At 39.4% G+C, this 17,770-nt stretch overlaps 2 protein-coding genes across 2 annotated transcripts in view; both read left to right on the forward strand.

The window, feature by feature from the left end:
• Positions 1 to 2,110: 2,110 nt before the first annotated feature.
• The window catches only part of LOC136256062 (hemicentin-1-like), a 62,767-nt gene continuing 47,107 nt past the window's right edge, over positions 2,111 to 17,770 (forward strand). Inside the window, exon 1 of the mRNA XM_066048984.1 lies at positions 2,111 to 2,326. Coding sequence (XP_065905056.1) covers positions 2,257 to 2,326 — 70 coding nt within the window. The 5' untranslated portion in view covers positions 2,111 to 2,256. The remainder of the gene's footprint in view (positions 2,327 to 17,770) is intronic.
• On the forward strand, positions 10,182 to 12,529 carry LOC136256801 (E3 SUMO-protein ligase ZBED1-like). The gene is made up of 2 exons (XM_066049840.1): positions 10,182 to 11,223; positions 11,314 to 12,529. The coding sequence occupies exons 1-2, from the start codon at positions 10,237 to 10,239 to the stop codon at positions 12,250 to 12,252; spliced, it is 1,926 nt and encodes a 641-aa protein (XP_065905912.1). The 5' UTR covers positions 10,182 to 10,236; the 3' UTR covers positions 12,253 to 12,529.

Raw genomic sequence — 17,770 nt, forward strand, 5'->3', positions numbered from 1 at the left:
CAAGTTAAGGGCAGTCCATCTAGCCCAGCTACAGAGAAAAAAATTGTTGTCTGAAAAATGAAGTATCCATTATGCTTCAACCCGTTACACAGCAGTACGGATCAAGAACTGTTTGAAATGCATCTCTGCTTTCAAAATAGCCACCATGAAAAATACGGACAATTTCTGTTATGAAGGGAAGCCCTCAGGTGTTATCACCAAATTGACACTTTTCACTGTCAGCAAAGATGAATGGGACACAAAAGAGGACACTGAAGAATGCATTGCACATACAGCGGTATGCCAAAAGGCACCTGTCGGACCGAAGCGACATCGAACAATGAAAAAATCAAGCCCATAGCCTTAGCCATTATCGAGTTACACTTGTCTGAAGGCATCAGTCAGTCAGTCAGTAGAAAATTCCGTTGAATAAAAAAAAATTAAAATTCTGTAGCAACTTGTTGAAAGCGTTTCGGGTTGATCTGATAGCTTGTTTGGGCCTAGTTTTACCTAACCAATACTGCTTCATCGTTGTCTGGGAAAATTGAGGCTGGTTTTTGGGTGATGTTATTTTGTGGATCACGCCTACTCCTGTGTGGTCCCTACTATACAGTACTGTATGATAACCCTTTTTCTAGCTCAGTAGCATTTTTATGCTTCCAGCATTGAGCTTTCAATAACATTTGCAAATTTCATTCAAAATTACCACCCTATTCAATCTCTTAAAGTTAATTTCAAAAAATTTCCTGGGGGAGTATAGCTATAGCCTGGACCTTATACTTCTAATTCTGCATCTTTTCTTGCTCAGTATAGCATTCATACTTCCCAGGTCAGTGTTGAACTACATATTTACAAATTTTGCCATGCACTAAATTTAATCTCAGAATGTAAATTTCTTTAGAGACTACATACTATGACCTATAGAAAGCACATTATGCTTTTACTTGGTTTTTTATACTGTATGGTCAATTCTACCAGTGTCTCCTCCTAGCTCCTAGCAAACTTCCAGACCTGCACACATGTTCCTGTTGAGACTAGCTGCAAGCTCACAGATGCACACAAAATAATATTAAATTTTCTCTGGTGAATACACATGCTGTTCAGTGTAGGCTAGCTATACCCGCAAAGGCAAATCCAGGGTTTGGCAAGGAGGTGAACCAAGTATTATATAAGTGGGGTTGCTGCTACCCTTCTCCCTCCCCATGCAGAAGCTATGTTTGAGGACTGAAATTTTTTATGTACAATTGTTAGCTAGTATCATAATCATTATGTAAAATTTAATTTCTATGCTTTCTAAAGTGGTTTGCAAGCTTTAGAATGCACATATGTAGAATAGCATACAAAGAACTATGTGCAAAAATATCCTATAGCAGGTCATGGGATAGTGTTTCAGATGTAAGCTTTCAGACTCAGTCACATGTAGTGGAAGATTAAATGCGGTGACTGTTCTATTAGAGTATTTGACTGCTCTATTAGAGTATCTCGAATTTTTTGGGGTTTCCCCAACTCCCCACCCCTTGGACCCACCACTGTTATAAGCCACCTCTTCATTCATGCTACTACCACCTGATGAATATATCATCACCTGCATGGCTGATGTATCCATAGCTGGACTGCTAGGCATTGACGGTTTTGCATGCCGATGTACTTTTACCGGCTTAATCTTTCAGAATGAGGCGTCAGTAGTTGGAAAGATCATCACTGTTGTATGAAAAAGTCGAGAGGCCTATGCATGCCTGCATGGCTCACACATCGAATCTTGCGAATTCTTCAGTGTCTTTTAAAATACTCGGGCAATCACTGGATATCTAGCTAGCTTCAAGAAGACTTCTAGCTGAGGAGTCCGCAACTAAACTTACGGGTTTTCGATCGATGTGATTCGGAACCACACTGATTCTACAGCGGATTTCTTGCGTTCGAATTTCCATGCACGTGCCAGGCTTTAAAAGTGAAGGCACGTGCACAATACGGAATACGAAGATTCGAACGCAAGTGAAATCCGATATACAACTGATTCTGTAATTTCACCATTGAATCCTGTGATTCTGAGTGATTCCTGGCGCTAATTTTATTGATTCGTTTCCAAATAAGGATACAAGCATAGAAATACGGAGAAACACAAAGATTTACAGGAAAAGTTAATAAGTTTGTGATTCCTAATTCCAGAATCACCTCTGTTACCATCGACGTGATTCCTAGAGTTGCGGACCCTGCCTCGCTTCTAGCAAGATGTAGTCTGGCGCCGTCCATAGGGCGGACGGCGCCAAACTGAGCAAGATGGTGGCAGCACTCAAGTCAGCTTTGGTGGCAGTGATCTTTCTTTGTTTCAACTTCTGTTCAGGTCAAAGTGAGTACGTATTAGTAATGCACAGCTTTTTCAAGTCTTAGCGTAAATTGTCACTTCTTTGAGACAAGAGTCACTGCATCTGGGGACCAGGGGACTGAATTCAGTCCTAATTATCGCCTGTGACAATAGGTTCAATTGACTTTCACTGCAAAATATAGATAGCCATTAAACTGGCAAACCATTAACTTCACTGTGTAAATCAACAGCTAGCTACTTGTGCTTTTCAGTTTGTAGCCGACAACTTCAGACTACAACTATCACGTGGGTCCAAGGGCCTTTAGATTCTGAGAAAAATCCTATTAGAAAAATTTAGAAATCCTGAAATCCGGAAGTACATGAAAGTATAATTTTGTTTCACAAACTCAATTACAAAGTTCAGAAGTTGGACTTGCCACATAGTCTTCTTGAGTCACAATTTGTTACTAAATCGTGGTGAAGGACTCAACAAAGAAGATAAAAGATTGCTATGAGCAAGGCTTCTAGTCGAACCAGTGGCTGGCTAATTACCTGCTAAATCTATGCGAAGTGCACCAGTGTCTCCGTTAAGGTTCCTGTGGTCCCCTAGTAATTGCCAGGCTGTGTCAGCCACCCTCCCTGGGTGTTTCCTGCACAATTATATAGTAGAGAAAAGCTATCATTGTAAAAATTACATTTTATTTACAAATCATTTGAAATACTTGAATACTGGGACTCTTGTACACAATTTTGCTTTTTTCCGTGAGTATTGGTAACCCCTCACATGAGGTTTATGGCTATTTACTATACTAGTGTTGTCTTTTGTAACATTTTGTTAGTTATATACATATTGTTGTTTGTGTTTGTCAGAGCACTCAGTACATACACAAACAAAATAACAAGTGTTCCACATGTACCTAGGCTGAACACTCTTATAGGATGACCTTTTGTCATAGTACTCTATGTTAAGGCTCATTAAGGTTTGCGCTTTTCTGGCCAAAAATATAACCCTAAAACCAGCATCACAATGCCTTCATGGCACCTTGTCAGGTATAATCAAGCCCAAAAGTGCTTTCGGTACAACCTGAAACACTTCAAAAAGTTGCTACATTTTTTATAATGAATTTTCTATTTACTATAACTGCCTGACTGACTGATGCCTTCAGACAAGCATAACTCGACAACAGCTAAGGCTATGGGCTTGATTTTTTCACTGATTCGGTCCGACATGTGCCTTTTGACATATGTGGCACTTACCTATGTCCTCGTTTGTGTCCAAATTATCTTGCTAGCAGCAGTAGGTGTCAATTTGCAGTAGCTCTGCATGATGCAGGGCTCAAATATTGTTGACAGTCTGGTCAATATTGTGCAATGGCTGGCTAAGTTTATTGTTGTTGGGACATTGTGGCTGGATAATTCAGACAGAATGCTACATTCTGTTGGAGAGCAGCCTTACAAAGGTAGCAATGTTTAATTATGGTGCTCTGTACAGTTTGCATAAGGCTTCCCAAGTCACATGGCAAACAGGGTTATCTTTTACATTGATGGAAATATTATGGTCGTTAATTAGTCTGTGGCTTATTTAGCACCTGTGTGTTAGGAAACAGGCATGCCCCTTGCTATTCTACACTATTATGTTTAACATAGAACTAGTCTGTCATTTTTCACCCAAAAGGCATAAAAATTTTGGATGAGTTACTGTAGTAATTTTGCTCAAAAAGAGCGCTTGCGGTTTTTGATAGCAACTTCAGGTGACAAATAGCATGGAAGTGAAAAGAAAGATTGGTGGCAGTATCAAACCGGAAGTTAACCGGAAGTTGAGTATCTGATGATTGAGAAGCTAAAAGACAAAAATAAAAGCGCACAATAGTTTGTACTGTTTTGTATAGTGTATCATGAAAGTATCAAGGCTCTAGTGTGTAAACTGTAAGACTAGTTCTAGTTTAAAGGGGAAAGTTATACCGTATAGCGGAAATTTTTGGCGGGAGAAAATTTTGGCGAATTGATCATTGGCAGAAATTGGCGAATAATATTTTGGCGAATGCATGGCATTACTTTGCCCACGCAATTTTAATCTGACAGCGTTGGCGACGAAGCTTTGCGATGTCTACGTACAAAGTACTACAGTTCAATGCCTCTGATTCGAATCGACGCACTCTTATGTAAATAGCTAGCTGAAATAAAAACAACGTGCAACGTCAGTAATCGAGACTGGAACGCTGGCATGTGGCAAGCGAGGCAAGGCATTTGCCCATGATGGGCACTGAGCTGAATCGCTCGAGTGAATTTCCCATCTGCCTGAGCTATTAGTCTAATACTGGCTGTGGATACTTGCGGAAGATTAACCACTCACCGCTGTAACAGTATTCACAGAATAAATTAATTCACTCACCGATGAACAGCGTCTACTGCACTTTCAGTGTTTATAAAAATGGCGAATAAAATTTTGGCGAATCCATGCATACTCGCCGAATTCGCCAAAATTTTCTCCTGCCAAAATTTTCCGCTATACGGTAACTTGCATTCTACAGCAAATTTTAAGTTGGATTTTGAATAAAGTGTGTTCTAGTGTTAGCTTATATCCAGTAAGAAAATACAGTATATTTGCCCAAGCCATTTGTGAGTTATGGTAATTTCATGGGAGCCGTACATGAACTGTACATGAACTGTACATGAACTGTACTAAGCTGTTTGTTTATGGTTTATGGCCACAAGCTTTACCTCAAGCCAAAACAGTGATGTTTGAATACCAGCTTACTTGTACTTGTCAGATATGTATATATGAATGTGCAAAATGTATTTATAACCATGTTATCCAATGTTACCTTTGACTTGTGGGATGCATAAATTACTGTTGTACTGGAATAGTAACTGTATGTTACATTAATTTATGACATGGTTACATTACTCATCTTAAAGCTTAACACTGGGTACCAGTACATTTTTGTGTTTTGACGGGACAAAATCCGTGGCAGTTTGACAGTACACTCAAAAAAATTACCAGGAGTCCTCATGATGGCTGCCCTACGTTTGACAGGAATTGTCCTAGTTTTCCATTGTGACTGAACTAAGTATAGAGGTCCTTCTTCTTTATTTGTAACACAGTGTAATGGCAGTGGTGTAGCCAAGGGTGGGCCTGTGCCCACCCAATATTCCCTTGGACAGCGTGCCCGCTTGGTAATGATTATTGCGAACAAGAAACGAATAGTGCATACCTTGACGGCGTCACATTTTCATTGTAAATCTACAGCTAATATCGAGATAAGTTCAATGATCACATCAAGTGATCCGAGTAGTTTAGTGCTTTCTATTTAATGCACAGTATCACGTGATCCAAATTTTAGGCGGGGAAAGAGGAGCACGAGAGGAAGGGGGGAATCCAGATATGGAATACTGAGTACGGATTCTGTTGTTGGCAAGGTTATAAGTAACCAAAAGTGATAAATGAAAATTGAATTCTCTGGTGTTAGCTACCATGTTGATGAGTTGGTTGGAGATGAAAGATGAATTAAGTCATACGACTATCTTGAGAGTCAGGCTGGAGTAGAATGAGTTGTTTACAAGTGTTAAAAGAACAAGACGAAAAGGTGTAATGAGTTAATTTTCATTTTTAGCTTCTATATCATTCATGCAGTAGCATTAGACTAGTGAAGTATGCTGCAGGAACAGCAACGTAGTGTATTATTAGCTAGCTAGATACATTTATGCACTTTTGAAACAGTTTTTAAACCAAATGTTCGTGGAATCCACTAAGGATGGACTTGCATTTTGTGCTCATGGGGTGAAATGCGTGGGTGAGTGTGCCCACCCATCCCTGAAGGGCTGGCTACGCCACTGTGGAATGGGATGAAAATAGCTGAAAATGAAGCGTGATATACCACTTCGCTATTTCAGTAATTGAGTGCATTCAGATGAAAACAATAATAAGCCTGGCACCAGGGTTTTTGATAAGTATTTCAACTCTGAACCAAACTGGCCCAACCCAGACATCTACTGCTCCACCAGTAGTATACCACTGGGCCAATCAGCTTGTGTTTGATGTGTATTAGTCACAAAGCTGGACTAGTGCTGAGATAATTGGAGCAGAGACCATGAGTTGTGTGGGTCATTTTGTGTTCACACTGGGCCAATGGAGCACCATATTGTCTTATCAAATACCCTGCCTGGCATCAGTCTTTGCATTCTAATGCGGTATACATCCACCTAATCTGCTTTGCTAGAAGGGGTGGCAGTGCCAGACTAGGGTTCACCAGCAACAATGTTACAGGAAACAAGTATAGCTAAATTTTTAGGGATCATAGAAATAAAAGTAGTGAAACAAGGGTGGGTGCCTACTAGTGCTATGAACAGTATCTTAAAAAACGGTTATTAACTAGTATTGTCTAAGTCAGCCAATTACTCTTTAAACCAGTTTTGCCCACCCACTTGGTAAACCATAAATTACCCCTGTTGACAAGTGTTACCTGTAGCGTAAATCGGATGGCTGCAGGTTTGAGGCTACTTAGGTCCAGTTATGGATTTTTTCTCCTTTCTCCAATTTTTCAAACACACCTTATATGGCTAAAGTCTTTGAGCAGGCTGTAGGACCAGGTGTCCTACAGACCTTCACCACTTGTGCTGTAAAGCATTAATAAATAAATAAAATAAATAAGTAACATCATAATCTAACCTCAAAGCATGTATAAATATGCGATATAATAACTGTTATTGTAAGACAGGATGTTGATGGTCACTGGTACCACCTTAAAGCTTCCAGCAGGCTTGTTGAGTACCTATTATGTCTGCCAATATCACTTTAACTGATTAACTGCCAGTTATTGGCAACCAGTTAACCAGTTTTGAATTTGTTGTCAGTAGTGATGTGCAATATATTGATAATGTCATGTATCGTGATAAATTTGTATATCGTGATTAGAAAATAAGACTATATATATTGTGATATTTTCGTGACACATAATGCTGTGGTACTTTACACAAAGTTTACTAGGAAGTGATGTGTAACACAATATTGTGAAATAGTAGCAGGAGCAGCCCCCCCCCCCCCCCATTTCAGAATTTTTTATAGTGTCACTCAACATTGAACATAGCTAGGTATCTTAGACATAATTCAAACATTTTTGATACAGTTTATGACTATGTGATATAATAATCATGTCTCTAGCAAATTGTTACCCATATAAGCATAACACAAGGGTAACTAAACTAGAGCACCCTCTACATTTAGAAATCGAGATGCTCTAATAGAACAATGATTTAGTCTAATAAAATAGTCAAGAGTAGCATCATACAGTATGATAGTACTGTATAGTAGGGACCACAAAGGAGTAGGTGTGGCCCACGAAATAACATCACCCAAAACCAGCCTCAGGTTTCCCTAATAACAATGAGGCAGTATTGGTTAGGCAAAACTAAGCCCATACAAGCTTTCAGATCGACCTGAAATGCTTTGAACAAGTTACTATGGAATTTTTTTTTTTTTTAAATTTAATGGAATTTTCTAATAACTGAGTAACTGACTGACTGACTGATGCCTTCAGACAAACGTAACTCAATAACGGCTAAGGCTACAGGCTTGATTTTTTCACTGTTCGACATCGCTTTGGCCCGAGAGGTGCCTTTTGGCATACCGCAGTATGTACAATGCATTCTTCATGGACTTACCAGTGTCCTCCTTTGTGTCCCATTCATCTTTGCTGACAGCAAAAAGTGTTGATTTGGCGGTAACATATGATGGCTTCCCTTCGTAACAGAAATCGTCCGTGTTTTTCATAGTAACTATTTTGATTGCAGAAGTGCTTTTCAAACAGTTCTTGATTCGTACTGCTGTGTAATGGGTTGAACATAGTCGAAAACGAAGCGTAATGGATACTTCACTTTTCAGACAATAATTGATATAACTGTGGTGCATGGCACCATTTCTTTTTTTCAGTATGCGTGGATTGCAGAGGGGCTTTTCGAACAGTTCTTGATTTGAAATGCTGTGTAATGGGTTGAACATAGCTGACAACGAAGCATAATGGATACTCACTTTTCAGATGATAATTGATATAGCTGGGGCATGCGGCGTCTTTTCAGATGCAGTATGCATGGGTTCACCAGTCATATTAATTATTTACAAAAAAGTTAACAAACAAGTACACAAAAAATTTGGAAATTTAAACTGGAGTAGGGACCATAGTACATCGATAAAAAATACTGAAACAAGTTGGAGTAGTCCATGATATTAAATCACAGTAAAACAATAAGTTATAGTTATATCCCGGTACGAGGGTGATATCATTGTTATTATACGAGTCCGAGGCGGAGCCGAGGATGAGTGTAATAACAATGATATCATCCGAGTATACGGGATATAACTGTTTTATATCCCAGTGCGCGAGAGTGCGCAGAAGTTTACGGATAGTAAATTAAGTTCCGGTTTGAGTTCTTGTCACTGTGCTCAAGATTTCGTCCGAATTGTGTGGAGATTCTACTTCGTAGCCACAAGAGAAACCTTACATACTGCCTACAAAACTGTAGCGAAGGGCGGTGTTATGAAGCAGCGGTTCCAGGTACGATTCGCCTTAGTCAGAAATTGGTATGGTGGTGTCGCGTGGTGTGCAAGAGAAAAATAAAGACCAACAAGTGGCTACCATAGTCCAAGATAGAACGATGAAGCTAGAGGAAGTTAGTTCTTCACCATAGTGACCGTTGGGAGTGATTGCTGGAGCGAAAATCGTCACGTACTATTCTTGACATTTGTTAAACTATCGTATTGGTAACTTGTAGTGTTATTGTGTAAAGGATTAACAGTTTTCTTGTAAGATTTAGGTAGTTTTAAGTGCTGTATTGGTATGTTTTGTATCAATATTTCCTTATTTGGCTCTTTGTTCCATTGGTAAACAATGCCATTCGCGGTTATTATGATGTCACGAAAGGGACTAAGTGGCTCCGCAACAGGGTGATAAGTTAGTTATCACTGGGTGATAACTAATATATCGTACAGTAGCAGCGCCGCTTTGTCTAGCTGTATGGTAGTTATAACCCAGAGTGGCGCTTTGATACTCCCACGCACTGGGGTTTAAGAAGTGTTATATCCCTATTGTGCTCACGATACCATAATGGAAATGCACAGTAGGGATATAACACTTCTTATTGTTTTACTGTGATTTAATATCATGGACTACTCCAACTTGTTTCAGTACTTTTTATCGATGTGCTATAGTAGTTGAAAATTTCAATTTTTTGTATACTTGTACTTATAAAACACCGTTTGTCACTTTAAACAACTAAAACACTCATTCTAAATTGAGTTACTGACCCTATCCACACCCTAGTGACTACAGAAATTCTCTGAAGATGAAAAATCATGTAGCTGCACATAGCATTCCAGGATTATCTATATCAACTTAATTTCAGCCAAAATTACTGTAGCTCCAAAATCATTCTCAAAAAGTCAATTTTCAAATTTTTCTTATAGACTGTATAGCTACTGCCATTGTAGCTCAGTAGCATTCATGCTTCCATCATTGAATTGTCATAAACATTTAGCTACATATTTTAGTCAAAATTGCCACCAAAGTAATATCAGAAAGTTGATTTATTTCACAATTTCCTTGATGAAACCTAACACTATACTACGTAGCTAATTCACTACTATTAGCATGCATAGTTGAACTCAGCATTTCAGTCACAATTGCCACCAGATTCTGGTAATCTCAGAATATGTGACCGGGCCTGCGATAATAGGGCATGTGGGCACATGATTTTTGCCTACTTTTTCACACTTTCATCACTCATAACTAGGGGTGGGCGGTATACCGGTATTTAGTTGTTGTGCAATATATTTTTAAAACCGATTAACTAAATATTTAACATTTAAAAATACCGCATACCGATATACCTAAAATACCGGAAATAACCGGTTCTCGAACGGTATACGTATTATTCCAGCTGGTGCTAGTTGCTTGTACGGTATGGCAGAACTCGTTAATAAAACCGGAACGAAGAGTGTAGCATGGGATTATTTCGGTGTAGAGAAAGGTGCTGATGGGAGAGTGGTTGACGATGGAAGTGCCGTTTGTCGTCTTTGTCGTAAACGCGTGTTGGCTAAACATGGAAACACCTCGAATTTGTTTTCACATTTAAAGAATAATCACTCAATAGTGTACAAAGAGGCTATGGACGCAGTGAAAGCTAAGGAGGACTCCACTGAACGACGAGCAAGACCGGTTAATCAACCTACTTATCAAGAAGCGATGGTCCGCTCACAGCCATACGATCGGAAGGGAAAGAAATGGAAGGAACTAAGCGATTCTATTACTTATTTCATAGCCAAAGACTGCTTACCTATTAATACCGTCGAAGGTGCTGGCTTTAGAAAAATGGTTAAAACTTTTGATTCACGCTACGACATTCCAAGTCGCAATCATATTTCAAGAATAGCTTTACCAAGCCTCCATGCCACCGTGAAGCAGCAAGTTAAGCAAGAAATTAGCTCGATAAGCCATTTTTCATCAACAACAGATATGTGGTCAAGCGTGGGGATGGTACCTTATATCAGTTACACCATACACTACATCAATGATGAATGGCAGCTGTGTAATAAGTGCTTACAGACCCAATACTTACCTGAGGATCACACAGGAGCTAATTTGGCAGAAGCAATGAAAGCAGCATTGGAGACTTGGAGCTTGGATGTTGTTAACCAAATTTGCATTACAACAGACAATGGTAGCAACATCATTTCTGCTGCGAGGATCTTGGACTGGCTAAGGCTTCCCTGTTTTGGCCACAACTTACACCTTGCTGTCACTAAATCTGTGCAAGATGACAGTCGATGCAGTCGGGCACTTGGTGTGTGTAGGAAAATTGTCAGTTCTTTTTCAATGAGCTGGAAGAGGAAAAGGGAACTGACAAAAGCTCAGATTAACATGGATGTCAAGCAGCATTCCTTAGTTGCAGTAAGTAAGGCAAACATGTGAAGTATGTTTCAATGTTTGTACAAACATGTTTGTACAAATTAAAAAATGAAATATTTCTCTTACCTGTAGGACTGCCCTACCAGGTGGGGTTCAATGTCAAAAATGGTATCAAGAATTTTGGAACAGAAGGAGCCTATCAGATTAGTGCTGAGCAGTGACCGCACTACTAGCCATCTGGTACCTACTTGGCAGGACCTTGATGTTCTGGAATCAATTGATAGTGCAGTCTCACCACTGTCTGGCTTGACAGACATCTTATCAGGGGAGCAGTATGCTACAGTGTCAGCTGTCATCCCAATGCTGTATTTGTTGGAAAGTGACTTGCTGAAGGAAGGTGCTGAAGATACAGCATTAACTAGGGATATCAAGCATCGTATTGTTGATGACATCAAAGGCCGCTATAGCAGATTAAATGACACCGTGAATGAAATTCTTCAAGTAGCTACATTCTTAGATCCTCGCTTCAAGGTAAAATACTTTGAACATGTGCAAGAAGTTGAGTTGATGTCCATTAAGCAGAAAGTGACTGATGATGCTTTAGAAGTTTGCCACGAACTACAAGAAGTACAGCAGAATAGTTCTAGAGCAGAATCATCTAGAACACAAGAAGTTGCACACTCTTCTCTCCAGCCATCAGCCCCAAAGAAGAAACGTAACCTTGGAACTTTGTTCAAGGACTTTGAGTATAGGATTAGAGAACAAGAACAAGAGCATGCTTCCCCTGTCAATCAAGAGGAGCAGCATAGACAGATTGTGATGAAGGAAATAGATGGATATCTGTCAGGACACAGGCTAGATTTTGAAGAGGATCCACTGATGTGGTGGAAAAGGCAGCAGTTTAACTTTCCAGTACTTGCAAAGCTTGCACAAAAGTATTTGTGTGTTTGTGCCACCAGTTCGGCATCAGAGAGGCTGTTTAGCACAGCAGGAAATGTTGTCTCACCGTTCAGAGCTACTATGAAACCTGACAAGGTTGATATGCTAGTCTTTTTATCAAAAAACTTGTAAGTTTTTCGGCATCTATAAAAGTATTAGCTTTTTATTGTACAACTTTTTGATGATGAAAGACTAGCTTATCAACCTTATAGAACTCATCAAGACAAATAATATTGTTAATTGTGATTGTATACAGTTTACAGTATGACATTATAATTGTGAATAATTAAAACTTGTTCAACTGCATTCCAAATCCTAAAAAGAAGAAGAAACACAGTTAAGCATTATTTGTGGATAATAGTCAGTATCTTGCTTGTACATATTTAGTAGGTATTTAGTAATACCGCAATATTTATAATCAAAATACCATGGTATGATATTGATCAATACCGCCCACCCCTACTCATAACATTTTGTACCATTATGGTATGGCAATGTAATTTTCAGCTCTTAGTAAGCATTTAATTGGTATCACGATGCAAGGTACAGAATGGAAATATACATTTCCAATACTGAGATATGACCTGTAGAGTGATGGGGTGTAGTTTGTGCCCACATGCCCTGTTTTCGCAGGCCAGGTCACATATTAAGTTTTCAAAATTTCCTTAGGGAGCAGCCTAGCCTTTTATAACACTAATTCTGGTTTTTAACTACTCAGTAACCAGAGTTGGGGTCGTTACACTAAAAATGTAACTAGTTACATATTACTCGTTACTTTTAAGCGATGTAGCACGCTACAGTTACATATTACATACTGAAAAAAGTAACGAGTTACATATTACTCGCTACTCTGAGGGCTGTAACTAGTAATAATATTAAATATTACATTTGTTCATTACAAACTATAAAGTAAGTCCAACCTTCTAAATACAAGCTACCAGCCTGCAACTACTAGTGACAAGAGGGAGACACGTGTTTCTCTGGTGTAGTTCAGCCACAAATACCTACTTTGTTGTTGTATCTTGGCCTCAGGGCACTCCCCATACACTATCATTCTTTGTCCATGCCTATAATGCTATCTCCAGTCTTGTCTGGACCCAAAATTCAATCAATCACGTGCCTGGATACAATGCGCCTTAAAAGGAAGTAATGCATTGTATTCATTACAATTTCCGGATGTAATATCCGTTACATATTACTCGCTACTTTTTCATGTAACGTGTTATATTACTCGTTACTGTAAAAGTAATATTATTACGTAACGCCAACTCTGTCAGTAACTATACTATTAACATTCATACTTCTAGTGTTGAACTATCAAAAAATTTCAGTCAAAATTGCCACCAAATTCAATATCAGAACGTTGAATTTTCAAAATTACCTGGCATGCCCCGAGACTCCCCTTAGCTCATGCTTCACATTTCATGGATTGTGCTTCACACACTGTGGAGTGACTTCTATCTGTGTGCCCCCCCTCCCCCTCTTAGCAAAATCCTGGATCTGCCCCTGAGTAGAGTGTGCATAACAAAAATTACAACTGTAACACATAACAAATTTTACCATGGAGTGTTAGAAAAGCAAATATGTGGTGTGTAATTGGATTATTCATGGTGAGGTTGAGTGTCTTTCATATAACTATAGTAATAATTTTCATATAACTATAGTACTAATATTAGTATATGTAACTGTCTCAGCAAAAACCCGTCTAGTTTGCACAAGCATGCGTATTGAGAAATCGAAATTTTAAAATAATTCGTAAAATTATGCATGCTACAAGAAAAACCACCCAAGCTTTTATCGGGCCAGTACTCAAATAAGGAAGACTCAAATCAATTAAAACTATACTTACCTACTCATGGGGAGTTTGAAAATCTTTGTTTCATTTCTGCAGCCCCAATGGTTTGCATGTCACGTGCGTTTGTTTACAAAGTGGTAGACTTAAACAAAAGTATCGCCATTTCTTCAACAAAACCGCCTTCATATGCCTATGCACAAGTGACTGCAAGGCTAAAACTACACCTTGGTTGATCTGCCAATCCATGGTGAACATTGTAAGCCAAATTCCAACTTGTAGACTAATCCAAATGGGAGTTATGGCTGCGAATGCAAGTGCCTATATTTTATTTTTAGTATAGTCACTGTACAAATCAATTCCCTTGTTCTCCCTACTTTCTAGCGCTGTAATTCCAAAACTACTCACAACAGAAGGCTGAAACTTTGGTGAACCATTCCTTGGACAATGCAAATAATGCTGAAATATATATTTTTTAAATTGGAGTTAAATTCTCTATTGCAGTAGCTGAGTATATATACGAACAGAATGATGATCACGATAACAAGCAACAGTCAATAGTACAATAGCAATAGAGTTACAAGCAATAGCAACAACTGAAAACATATGCACAGCCAGAACTATTTATAGTGTACAATTATAATCACGTGAGCATGCGTGTATGCATAATTAGTTCAGTCAAATACCACATCTCCTCCCTCACTACTGATCAGGTACCCATCTTTGAGTTGGTCTGCGAACTTGGGAGGATCTGCAAAGAGGACGAGGAGTGTCCAGAACAGGTCTAGCATTTGTGTCAAGATTATTGTCAATGTTTACAGGCACCATTCTGGTGTGAAATTAGTTTACATGTCTTCGCCAAATGACATCAGATTGATCTTCTAATTGTACATTACATTGCCAAGACATTCAGTGACAGTTGCTTGAGACCAATGCAGACCTTGAAAAAAATTTCAAGCCCAAACAGCATCGCCTACTCCAAACTGACATGGCTTAGTGTGGCTGTCATAAATTGACTTCTGTGACTCTTGGCAGTGTCAGTTTGACATGGATGTAGCAGATCAAGAACAGTTCGTAAACGTCTGTTGTTCAGTAATTCAGATGGTGGGCTGTTGGTAACTGTATGTGGAATTGACCGATACTTAGCAAAGAATCAATGACTACATCCTGAAGCTGGGAAACAGTCTTCGGATTGGCCTTGTCTATACTCTTCTTAAAGGTCTCTACTAGTCGTTCAGCTTCACCATTGGAGCCGGGATGGTAAGGAACAATTGTATCGTGTTGAATACCCCTTGAGCTACAAAACTGTTCAAATTCTTCTGACACAAATTGGGTACCGTTGTCTGAAACTATCATCTGTGGTAAGTCATGTGTGGTGGAAATCTTTCTCAGCTGCTGAACTGTGGCTCGGGCTGTAGTAGCAGACATGGCATAGACTTCTGGCCATTTGCTGTATGCATCAATAACTAACAGCCACATAGTATCTTGATATGGGCCTGCATGGTCAGTGTGCAGACGTTGCCAAGGATTTCTTGGAGTATCCCACTGATGTAAAGGTACTCTAACTGGGTCTCATGCTGATTCTTAACAGTTTGAACATGATTGCACTGTTTTTTCAATGTCGGTATTGATGGTAGGCCACCACACATGGAGTCGGGCTAGAGATTTCATGCATGTTATCCCTAGATGTCCTTCATGTAATAGCTTCAAAACAGCTGAGTAGTATTTCTTTGGGATGACCACTTTCAGGCCCAACAGTAAGCAACCATTGAAAGTACTCAAATTGAGACGGTGTTTGTAAAATGGCTTGATGTCATTGCGAAGTGAATTAGCTGAGTTTGACCATCTGCACATTGTAAAATTGTAAACTTTGACAGTACAGGATCTTTAGTGGTTTCTTGGCGAATATCTGAAGCCTTAATAGGTAACTGAATCAATTGTTGCTGTTCAAGTAAACATACAGTGTTTTGTGTTTTGTCAATCCATTCTGTGTCCAGCTCTAATGGTAGCCATAGGTATAGGTATAGGCTGACAGGATAATTTCCCGAAGTTGCAGTCTGCTTAAGATCATTTCAGGAATTCCTTTTCAGGATCAAATATTGTGAGCAATGGCGTGTGGTCAGTGAATAGACAGAACTTAAGACCCAACAAATATTGGCGAAACTTTTGTACGCCATAAACAATGGATTTAGATTTGTGCATACTTTTTCTCTGTTGGACTCAACTTGTGGGAAAGCATAAGCCACTACTTTCTCTGTGCCATTGGGTAATGTGTGGAAAATGACTGCTCCCACACCAACAGAACTGACATCACAGGCCAGGCTCAATGGCAGCTGGGGGTCATAGTGGCTAAGTGAATCTATTGGAAGTCAATGATGCCTCAATTGCATTCATAGCTTGGGAGCGTCTATTGGTCCACTCCATTTAGCATCTTTGTGGAGCAGGTCATTCAAGCATGCACACTTGGAAGCTAAGCCTGGTGTAAAGTGGTCGTAATAGTTAACTATGCCCAGAAAGGAGCAAAGTTCTTTAGGATTATTGGGCTTAGACATGTCTACAATTGCCTTGATCTTCTCAAGTATGGGCCGGATACTTTCTTTGTCAATTATGTGGCCTAAATACTGTACTTGGCTCTGAAAAATACTTGCATTTCTCTCGTTTGAGATGAAAACCTGCTGTCTTCAGTCTCTCAATAGCTTTCTGGAGATTAGCAATGTGTTCCTGGTCAGTTTTTACTGTCACGATAATGTCATCGAGGTAGCAGACTATGCCAGGAATGTCTGAAGTTGTCTGATCAATTATCTTTTGAAACAATGCTGGGCACAGTTTAAGCGAAGGTTTAGATACTGGCACAAGCCTTTGTGTGCATTGACCACTATAAGTTTCTTTGGTTCTTCATCTAGTGTAATTTGCAAATAAGCATCAGCTAGCTATAGGTCAATCTTAGAAAACTTACTGCCTTTATTCAGAGACTGAAACAGTTCTTCAGGCAGTGGTAGTGGGTATATGTCGGTCTTCAACACTGGGTTGATTGTGATTTTAAATCTCCACATATACGAACTTTGCTCCCTGGTTTCCTTACTACAACAGGTGTGGCCCAATCAGAATGGAAGACTTTCTTAATAACTCCCTGGTTTTCCAGCTGGTCAAGCTCATCCCCAACATTTGGCTTTAGAGCAAAAGGTAATTTGCGAGGTTTACAAAACTTTTGGGGTGACCTCATCATTGAGCACTAGATTGGCTTTTAAGGTAACACAATGTCCCAGTTCAGGACTGAAAAACTCTGCATTGACATCAAGCACATCCTGGAGAGTTCTAGGCGAGGGGAGCTCTACCACTGAAACTATGCCAAATTTGGAAGGATCAATGGAAACATTTAATTTTGTCTGACCATAGCATCCCAGAATGTTTATGCCATTCTTAGACACATAGATGGAGTCATCTAGTCTCACTACTCTGGCTTCAAAATAGCCTAATGGATTGATTGGCTGGCCCTCAAACACATTCAACAATTTAGTCAAATGACAAGGGTTGCACAAACAATTTTGTGGTAGACTGTAGTCTGGGTTTGTCTAAATCAAGCCATGTTTTGGAATTCACAAAAGTGAGAGGGGAAGCTGAGTCAACAATTAATTTCAATAGTCTTTCAAATTCAGGAAATTGTAAGGTTTGAAATTGTTGGAGGAATGTTATTCTCCTGTTGTGGATTTGAAAGTGGCACTACTGCAGAATCTGGAGATTGTACTGTGGGCTGTACCACCCCAGCTGTATTCTGATACACCTAGTGTATATGCCCATGTTTATCACAACTGTGGAACTTAGCATTTCTGAATTTACATGTACTACGTACGTGATTAC

Source organism: Dysidea avara, chromosome 5 (genome assembly GCF_963678975.1).
Source record: "Dysidea avara chromosome 5, odDysAvar1.4, whole genome shotgun sequence".
Taxonomy (NCBI): Eukaryota; Metazoa; Porifera; class Demospongiae; order Dictyoceratida; family Dysideidae; genus Dysidea; species Dysidea avara.